The 10,561-nt window shown below is 45.9% G+C and overlaps 1 protein-coding gene across 1 annotated transcript in view; it reads right to left on the bottom strand.

The window, feature by feature from the left end:
• Positions 1 to 2,483: 2,483 nt before the first annotated feature.
• Positions 2,484 to 10,561, bottom strand: part of LOC135561990 (receptor-type tyrosine-protein phosphatase delta-like) — a 46,306-nt gene continuing 38,228 nt past the window's right edge. Inside the window, exon 4 of the mRNA XM_065004524.1 lies at positions 2,484 to 2,683. Coding sequence (XP_064860596.1) covers positions 2,484 to 2,683 — 200 coding nt within the window. The remainder of the gene's footprint in view (positions 2,684 to 10,561) is intronic.

Raw genomic sequence — 10,561 nt, forward strand, 5'->3', positions numbered from 1 at the left:
CGTTGCTTAGACCATGGCCTTGGGGTAAGCAGTTTGTTGTTAGATAAAGAGGTAAGTCTGTCACGATGGTGAGTGTGTCTGAAGACCCTCCAGGGTTTGGAGGAAAGCAGAGAGATTAGAGAGAGAGAAAAGCCTTGGACAAGAGAACAAAAGGACAGGAGATAGAACAACCATACAACACAATAACTGACATCAACTCACAGGGAGAAAACAATAGAGAGAGAGAGAGAGAGAGACAGAGAGACAGAGAGAGAGAGAGAGAGAGAAGGAGAGAGAGAAAGAGAGAGAGACAGAGAGACAGAGAGAGAGAGAGAGAGAGAGAGAGAGAGAGAGAGAGAGAGAGAGACAGAGAGACGGAGAGACAGAGAGAGAGAGAGAGAGACAGAGAGACAGAGAGATAGAGAGACAGAGAGAGACAGAGAGAGACAGAGAGACAGAGAGACAGAGAGAGCGAGAGAGAGAGAGACAGGGAGACAGAGAGACAGAGAGACAGAGAGAGAGAGAGAGAGAGAGAGATACTGAGAGAGAGGGAGAGAGAGAGAGAGAGAGAGACAGACAGACAGAGAGACAGAGAGAGAGAGAGAGAGAGGGACGGAGAGATAGACAGATACAGAGAGACAGACAGAGAGAGAGAGAGGGAGCGAGAGACAGAGAGAGAGAGACAGGGAGAGAGAGAGAGACTGAGAGAGAGACAGAGAGAGAGAGAGACAGAGAGAGAGAGAGAGAGAGAGAGAGAGACAGAGAGACAGATACAGAGAGACAGAGAGACAGAGAGAGAGAGAGGGAGAGAGAGACAGAGAGAGAGAGACAGGGAGAGAGAGAGAGAGAGAGAGAGAGAGAGAAGAGGGGTATTTCAATAAAAAGAACAGAACACCAAACAAAAGAGGAGAAACAAGGAGAAGAACAAACAAAAACAAAAGCAGTGAACAGAAGACTAGAAAGAGAAAGAGAGAGGAGCGGAGGACTAGAAAGAGAAAGAGAGGGGGAGCGGAGGACTAGAAAGAGAAAGAGAGGGGGAGAGGAGGACTAGAAAGAGAAAGAGAGGGGGAGCGGGGGATTAGAAAGAGAAAGAGAGGGGGAGAGGAGGACTAGAAAGAGAAAGAGAGGGGGAGAGGAGGACTAGAAAGAGAAAGAGAGGGGGAGAGGAGGACTAGAAAGAGAGGGGGGAGAGGAGGACTAGAAAGAGAGGGAGAGGAGGACTAGAAAGAGAAAGAGAGGGGGAGCAGAGGACTAGAAAGAGAAAGAGAGGGGGAGAGGAGGACTAGAAAGAGAAAGAGAGGGGGAGAAGAGGACTAGAAAGAGAAAGAGAGGGGGAGAGGAGGACTAGAAAGAGAGGGGGAGAGGAGGACTAGAAAGAGAGGGGAGAGGAGGACTAGAAAGAGAGGGGGAGAAGAGGACTAGAAAGAGAAAGAGAGGGGGAGAGGAGTACTAGAAAGAGAAAGAGAGGGGGGAGAGGAGGACTAGAAAGAGAAAGAGAGGGGACTAGAAAGAGAGGGGGAGAAGAGGACTAGAAAGAGAAAGAGAGGGGGAGAGGAGGACTAGAAAGAGAAAGAGGGGGGAGAGGAGGACTAGAAAGAGAAAGAGAGGGGAGCGGAGGATTAGAAAGAGAAAGAGAGGGGGAGAGGGAGGACTAGAAAGAGAAAGAGAGGGGGAGAGGAGGACTAGAAAGAGAGGGAGAGGAGGACTAGAAAGAGAAAGAGAGGGGAGAGGAGGACTAGAAAGAGAAAGAGAGGGGGAGCAGAGGGACTAGAAAGAGAAAGAGAGGGGAGAGGAGGGACTAGAAAGAGAAAGAGAGGGGAGAAGAGGACTAGAAAGAGAAAGAGAGGGGGAGAGGAGGACTAGAAAGAGAGGGGAGAGGAGGACTAGAAAGAGAGGGGGAGAGGAGGACTAGAAAGAGAGGGGGAGAAGAGGACTAGAAAGAGAAAGAGAGGGGGAGAGGAGGACTAGAAAGAGAAAGAGAGGGGGAGAGGAGTACTAGAAAGAGAAAGAGAGGGGGACTAGAAAGAGAGGGGGAGAAGAGGACTAGAAAGAGAAAGAGAGGGGGAGAGGAGGACTAGAAAGAGAAAGAGAGGGGGAGAGGAGGACTAGAAAGAGAAAGAGAGGGGGAGAGGAGGACTAGAAAGAGAAAGAGAGGGGAGCAGAGGCCTAGAAAGAGAAAGAGAGGGGGAGAAAAGGACTAGAAAGAGAAAGAGAGGGGGAGAGGAGGACTAGAAAGAGAGTGGGAGAGGAGGACTAGAAAGAGAAAGAGAGGGGGAGAGGAGAGGAGAGGAGGACTAGAAAGAGAAAGAGAGGGGGAGAGGAGGACTAGAAAGAGAAAGAGAGGGGGAGCGGAGGACTAGAAAGAGAAAGACAGGGGGAGAGGAGGACTAGAAAAGGAAAGAGAGGGGGAGCGGAGGATTAGAAAGAGAAAGAGAAGTGGAGAGGAGGACTAGAAAGAGAAAGAGGGGGGTAACATTGTGTTGACACTCGTATTTTCCCGCTGATCACTCCATACCTGAACGCAGCTGTTTGATTCGCCCGTTGTTATTGGTGGTGTTGACAGGGAGGAAGTCTTTAAACCAGGTGATTTCTGGGTCGGGGTTGCCGCTAGCAGCACACAGCATGGTGGCCGTTCTAGAGCGTTCCACCACCTTCAGCTGGGGACCCATGTCTATGGTGGGGAACCCCGAGGGGAGCTGATCCTCTGGAGGCGAGAGAGAGAGAGACAGAGAGACACAGAGAGAGAGAGAGAGAGAGAGAGAGAGAGAGAGACACACAGAGAGAGACACAGAGAGAGACAGAGAGACACAGAGAGAGAGAGACACAGAGAGAGAGAGAGACAGAGAGAGAGAGAGACACACAGAGAGAGAGACACAGAGAGAGACACAGAGAGAGACACAGAGAGACACACAGAGAGTGACACAGAGAGAGACACAGAGAGATTAATCCGAGATTTGATTCAACTGGGATAGAATCAGAGTAGTGAAGTAAACTGCCAGTGATTCAGTGAGTCATGACTCTCTCTCTGATTCATGAATAAACTGCCCTCATGTTCCAGTGATTCAGTGATTCAGTGAGTCATGACTCTCTCTCTGATTCATGAATAAACTGCCCTCGTGTGCCAGTGATTCAGTGAGTCATGACTCTCTCTCTGATTCATGAATAAATAAAGAATAAAGAGAACAATAAATAGTAGTATAGTGTGTTGCAGTGCCACCCCAGGTCAGTATAGTATAGTATAGCATAGTGTAGTACAGTATAACATAGTATAGCATAGTATAGTATACCATAGAATAACATAGTATAGCATAGTATACCATAGAATAGCATAGTATACCATAGAATAACATAGTATAGTATAGTATAGCATAGTATAGTACAGTATAACATAGTATAGCATAGTAGAGTACAGTATAACATAGTATAGCATCGTATAGTACAGTATAACATAGTATAGCATAGCATAGTATAGTATAGCATAGTATACCATAGAATAGCATAGTATACCATAGTATACCATAGAATAGTATAACATAGTATAGCATAGCATAGTATAGTATAGCATAGTATACCATAGAATAGCATAGTATACCATAGAATAGTATAACACAGTATAGCATAGCATAGTATAGTATAGCATAGTATACCATAGAATAGCATAGTATACCATAGAATAACAGCATAGTATAGTATAGTATAGGATAGTATAGTATAGCATGGCATAGTATAGTATAATACAGTGGTATAGTGTAGTATAGAACAGTGGAGTATAGCATGGGGTGGTGTAGTGCAGTATAGCGTGGTGCATCATAGTGTAGTATAGTGTAGTATAGTACACAATACCACACTATACTATACTATACTACAATATACTGCGCTATACTACACTAAACTACACCATACTGCACTATACCGCACCCCGCTATACTATACTACACTATACTACACTATACCGTACCACACTATACTACACTATACTACTAGTATCGTGTGGTATAGTGCAGTATAGTGTAGTATAGTGTGGTATAGTGTAGTATAGTGTAGTATAATGTAGACTAGTGTAGCATAATGTAGTGTAGTGCAGTATAGTGTGGTACGGTATAGTATAGTGTAGTACAGTGTAGTATATTATGGTATGGTGTAGTATGGTATGGTACAGTGTAGTATAGTATAGTGTAGTATAGTGTAGTATAGTATGGTATGGTGCAGTACAGTGTAGTATAGCGGAGTATAGTGCAGTATAGTGTGGCATAGTGTGGTTCGGTAGAGAGTAGTATAGTGTAGTATAATATAGTATAGTGTGGCATGGTATGGTGTAGTATAGCATGGTATAGTGTAGTATAGTGTAGTATAGTATGGTATAGTGTAGTATAGCATAGTATAGTGCAGTATAGTGTGCTACGGTATAGTGCTACGGTATAGTGTAGTATAGTATAACATAGCATAGTATAGTATGGTATAGCATGGCATAGTATACCATAGAATAGTATAACATAGTATAGCATAGTATAGTATAGCATGGCATAGTATAGTATAATACAGTAGTATAGTGTAGTATGGTGTAGTATAGTATGGTATAGTGTAGTATAGTGTAGTACAGTATGGTATAGCGTGTTGCTGTGCTTCCCCAGGTAGAATAAACAGACATTATAACCATTATAACTCTGCTCACTATAAGGATTTCCAGTACTTATAGCATGAGACTGAAGAGAGGAGAACTGCTGTTCAAAGACTCTCTCCGTCTCTCTCGTTCTCTCCCTCTCTTTCTCTCTCCGTCTCTCTCTCTCCCTCTCTTTCTCTCTCCCTCTCTCTCCGTCTTTCTCTCTCCCTCTCTTTCTCCCTCCACGTCTCTCTCTCTCCCTCTCTTTCTCCCTCCACATCTCTCTCTCTCCCTCTCTTTCTCTCTCTTTCTCTCCCTCTCTCTCCGTCTTTCTCTCTCCCTCTCTTTCTCCCTCCACGTCTCTCTCTCCCTCTCTTTCTCCCTCCACGTCTCTCTCTCTCCCTCTCTTTCTCCCTCCACGTCTCTCTCTCTCCCTCTCTTTCTCCCTCCACATCTCTCTCTCCCTCTCTTTCTCTCTCCGTCTCCGTCTCTCTCTCTCCCTCTCTCTCCTTCTTTCTCTCTCCCTCTCTTTCTCCCTCCACGTCTCTCTCTCCCTCTCTTTCTCCCTCCACGTCTCTCTCTCCCTCTCTTTCTCCCTCCACGTCTCTCTCTCTCCCTCTCTTTCTCCCTCCACGTCTCTCTCTCTCCCTCTCTTTCACCCTCCACGTCTCTCTCTCTCCCTCTCTTTCTCTCTCCACGTCTCTCTCTCTCCCTCTCCTTCTCCCTCCACGTCTCGCTCTCTCCCTCTCTTTCTCCCTCCACATCTCTCTCTCTCCCTCTCTTTCTCCCTCCACGTCTCTCTCTCCCTCTCTTTCTCCCTCCATATCTCTCTCTCTTCCTCTCTTTCTCCCTCCACATCTCTCTCTCTCCCTCTCTTTCTCTCTACGTCTCTCTCTCTCCCTCTCTTTCTCTCTCCCTCTCTCTCCGTCTTTCTCTCTCCCTCTCTTTCTCCCTCCACGTCTCTCTCTCTCCCTCTCTTTCTCTCTCCACGTCTCTCTCTCTCCCTCTCTTTCTCCCTCCACGTCTCTCTCTCTCCCTCTCTTTCTCCCTCCACATCTCTCTCTCTCCCTCTCTTTCTCTCTCCGTCTCTCTCTCTCCCTCTCTTTCTCTCTCCCTCTCTCTCCGTCTTTCTCTCTCCCTCTCTTTCTCCCTCCACGTCTCTCTCTCCCTCTCTTTCTCCCTCCACATCTCTCTCTCCCTCTCTTTCTCCCTCCACGTCTCTCTCTCCCTCTCTTTCTCCCTCCACGTCTCTCTCTCCCTCTCTTTCTCCCTCCACGTCTCTCTCTCCCTCTCTTTCTCTCTCCACGTCTCTCTCTCTCCCTCTCTTTCTCCCTCCACGTCTCTCTCTCTCCCTCTCTTTCTCCCTCCACGTCTCTCTCTCTCCCTCTCTTTCTCCCTCCACGTCTCTCTCTCTCTCCACGTCTCTCTCTCTCCCTCTCTTTCTCCCTCCACATCTCTCTCTCTCCCTCTCTTTCTCTCTCCCTCTCTCTCCGTCTTTCTCTCTCCCTCTCTTTCTCCCTCCACGTCTCTCTTTCTCCCTCCACGTCTCTCTCTCTCCCTCTCTTTCACCCTCCACGTCTCTCTCTCTCCCTCTCTTTCTCTCTCCACGTCTCTCTCTCTCTCCCTCTCCTTCTCCCTCCACGTCTCTCTCTCTCCCTCTCTTTCTCCCTCCACATCTCTCTCTCTCTCTCCCTCTCTTTCTCCCTCCACGTCTCTCTCTCTGAGCCTGTGGTTTATTCTGATTAATTGGATGTTCTGGTCCTGAGGCTTCAGTGTGTTAGTAGAACAGGTTTGGGAACTCAGCCCCAGGACCAGCTGGATGAGGGGACTGAGGTTTCAGTGTGTTAGTAGAACAGGTTTGTGAACTCAGCCCCAGGACCAGCTGGATGAGGGGACTGAGGCTTCAGTGTGTTAGTAGAGCAGGTTTGTGAACTCAGCCCCAGGACCAGCTGGATGGGGGGACTGAGGCTTCAGTGTGTTAGTAGAACAGGTTTGTGAACTCAGCCCCAGGACCAGCTGGATGGGGGGACTGAGGCTTCAGTGTGTTAGTAGAACAGGTTAGTGAACTCAGGACCAGCTGGATGAGGGGAATGAGGCTTCAGTGTGTTAGTAGAACAGGTTAGTGAACCCAGGACCAGCTGGATGAGGGGAATGAGGCTTCAGTGTGTTAGTAGAACAGGTTTGTGAACTCAGCCTCAGGACCAGCTGGATGAGGGGAATGAGGCTTCAGTGTGTTAGTAGAACAGGTTTGTGAACTCAGCCCCAGGACCAGCTGGATGGGGGGACTGAGGCTTCAGTGTGTTAGTAGAACAGGTTTGTGAACTCAGCCCCAGGACCAGCTGGATGGGGGGACTGAGGCTTCAGTGTGTTAGTAGAACAGGTTAGTGAACTCAGGACCAGCTGGATGAGGGGAATGAGGCTTCAGTGTGTTAGTAGAACAGGTTTGTGAATTCAGCCTCAGGACCAGCTGGATGAGGGGACTCTTTTCTTTGCTCAGCTCTTGGTATTGCAGGGCTTGGTAATGATATGAGAGGTATTGCAGGGCTTGGTAATGATATGAGAGGTATTGCAGGGCTTGGTAATGATATGAGAGGTATTGCAGGGCTTGGTAATGATATGAGAGGTATTGCAGGGCTTGGTAATGATATGAGAGGTATTGCAGGGCTTGGTAATGATATGAGAGGTATTGCAGGGCTTGGTAATGATATGAGAGGTATTGCAGGGCTTGGTAATGATATGAGAGGTATTGCAGGGCTTGTAATGATAATGATATGAGAGAGTATTGCAGGGCTTGGTAATGATATGAGAGGTATTGCAGGGCTTGGTAATGATATGAGAGGTATTGCAGGGCTTGGTAATGATATGAGAGGTATTGCAGGGCTTGGTAATGATATGGAGGTAATGATATGAGAGGTATTGCAGGGCTTGGTAATGATATGGGCTTGGTAATGAGGTATTGCAGGGCTTGGTAATGATATGAGAGGTATTGCAGGGCTTGGTAATGATATGAGAGGTAATGATATGAGAGGTATTGCAGGGCTTGGTAATGATATGAGAGGTATTGCAGGGCTTGGTAATGATATGAGAGGTATTGCAGGGCTTGGTAATGATATGAGAGGTATTGCAGGGCTTGGTAATGATATGAGAGGTATTGCAGGGCTTGGTAATGATATGAGAGGTATTGCAGGGCTTGGTAATGATATGAGAGGTATTGCAGGGCTTGGTAATGATATGAGAGGTATTGCAGGGCTTGGTAATGATATGAGAGGTATTGCAGGGCTTGGTAATGATATGAGAGGTATTGCAGGGCTTGGTAATGATATGAGAGGTAGGGGCTTGGTAATGATATGAGAGGTATTGCAGGGCTTGGTAATGATATGAGAGGTATTGCAGGGCTTGGTAATGATATGAGAGGTATTGCAGGGCTTGGTAATGATATGAGAGGTATTGCAGGGCTTGGTAATGATATGAGAGGTATTGCAGGGCTTGGTAATGATATGAGATATGAGTATTGCAGGGCTTGGTAATGATATGAGGTAGGTAGGGCTGCAGGGGTATTGCAGGGCTTGGTAATGATATGAGAGGTATTGCAGGGCTTGGTAATGATATGAGAGGTATTGCAGGGCTTGGTAATGATATGAGAGGTATTGCAGGGCTTGGTAATGATATGAGAGGTATTGCAGGGCTTGGTAATGATATGAGAGGTATTGCAGGGCTTGGTAATGATATGAGAGGTATTGCAGGGCTTGGTAATGATATGAGAGGTATTGCAGGGCTTGGTAATGATATGAGAGGTATTGCAGGGCTTGGTAATGATATGAGAGGTATTGCAGGGCTTGGTAATGATATGAGAGGTATTGCAGGGCTTGGTAATGATATGAGAGGTATTGCAGGGCTTGGTAATGATATGAGAGGTATTGCAGGGCTTGGTAATGATATTGCAGGGCTTGGTAATGATATGAGAGGTATTGCAGGGCTTGGTAATGATATGAGAGGTATTGCAGGGCTTGGTAATGATATGAGAGGTATTGCAGGGCAGGGCTTGGTAATGATATGAGAGGTATTGCAGGGCTTGGTGATATGATATTGCAGGGCTTGGTAATGGTATTGCAGGTATTGCAGGGCTTGGTAATGATATGAGAGGTATTGCAGGGCTTGGTAATGATATGAGAGGTATTGCAGGGCTTGGTAATGATATGGAGGTATTGCTTGGTAATGATATGAGAGGTATTGCAGGGCTTGGTAATGATATGAGAGGTATTGCAGGGCTTGGTAATGATATGAGAGGTATTGCAGGGCTTGGTAATGATATGAGAGGTATTGCAGGGCTTGGTAATGATATGAGAGGTATTGCAGGGCTTGGTAATGATATGAGAGGTATTGCAGGGCTTGGTAATGATATGAGAGGTATTGCAGGGCTTGGTAATGATATGAGAGGTATTGCAGGGCTTGGATATGATATTGCAGGGCTTGGTAATGATATTTGCAGGGCTTGGTAATGATATGAGAGGTATTGGGGCTTGGTAATGATATGAGAGGTATTGCAGGGCTTGGTAATGATATGAGAGGTATTGCAGGGCTTGGTAATGATATGAGAGGTATTGCAGGGCTTGGTAATGATATGAGAGGTATTGCAGGGCTTGGTAATGATATGTATTGCAGGGCTTGGTAATGATATGAGAGGTATTGCAGGGCTTGGTAATGATATGAGAGGTATTGCAGGGCTTGGTAATGATATGAGGGCTTGGTAATGATATGAAGGATGAGGATTATTGCAGGGCTTGGTAATGATATGAGAGGTATTGCAGGGCTTGGTAATGATATGAGAGGTATTGCAGGGCTTGGTAATGATATGAGAGGTATTGCAGGGCTTGGTAATGATATGAGAGGTATTGCAGGGCTTGGTAATGATATGAGAGGTATTGCAGGGCTTGGTAATGATATGAGAGGTATTGCAGGGCTTGGTAATGATATGGAGGTATTGCAGGGCTTGGTAATGATATGAGAGGTATTGCAGGGCTTGGTAATGATATGAGAGGTATTGCAGGGCTTGGTAATGATATGGGGTATTGCAGGGCTTGGTAATGATATGAGAGGTATTGCAGGGCTTGGTAATGATATGAGAGGTATTGCAGGGCTTGGTAATGATATGATGAGGGCTTGGTAATGATATGAGAGGTATTGCAGGGCTTGGTAATGATTGGTAATGATATGAGGTATTGCAGGGCTTGGTAATGATATGAGAGGTATTGCAGGGCTTGGTAATGATATGAGAGGTATTGCAGGGCTTGGTAATGATATGAGAGGTATTGCAGGGCTTGGTAATGATATGAGAGGTATTGCAGGGCTTGGTAATGATATGAGAGGTATTGCAGGGCTTGGTAATGATATGAGAAGGGGGTCACTGTAGTTGAGATGTTTCCAAAACGTAATTGCTTTTTTATTTAGTTTGTATTATGAGGTGATATTGGCCTGATTCTGCCCTGCATGTTTGTAGTTTCCTCTGGACATTTAGGAGAATCTTACAGAACTCTGCATGCAGGGTTTCAATGGGGTGTTTGTAGGAGAATCTTACAGAACTCTGCATGCAGGGTTTCAATGGGGTGTTTGTAGGAGAATCTTACAGAACTCTGCATGCAGGGTTTCAATGGGGTCCCATTTGATGAAATCTTGTTTTGCAAGTGGGGACCCCACACCTCGCTGCCATAAAGTGCAATTGGTTCAATGACATATTCAATTACTTTTAGCGAAATTTTAATAGGTATTTCAATTTGAATTAGCTTTTTAATGGTGTAGAATGCCCTGCATGCTTTCTCTCTCAGCTCATTCACTGCCTCATTAAGGTGTCGAGTTGAGCTTATTTTTAAACCTCACGAATTGTAGTGTGTGCAGTACTCTATATATTTTGTACCAATTGAAAACTTTGGTCTAATTCCCTGAGATCTTCTCTGGAAAATCATAATTTTTGTCTTTTTGGGGATT

Source organism: Oncorhynchus nerka, linkage group LG18, assembly GCF_034236695.1.
Source record: "Oncorhynchus nerka isolate Pitt River linkage group LG18, Oner_Uvic_2.0, whole genome shotgun sequence".
Classification (NCBI taxonomy): domain Eukaryota; kingdom Metazoa; phylum Chordata; class Actinopteri; order Salmoniformes; family Salmonidae; genus Oncorhynchus; species Oncorhynchus nerka.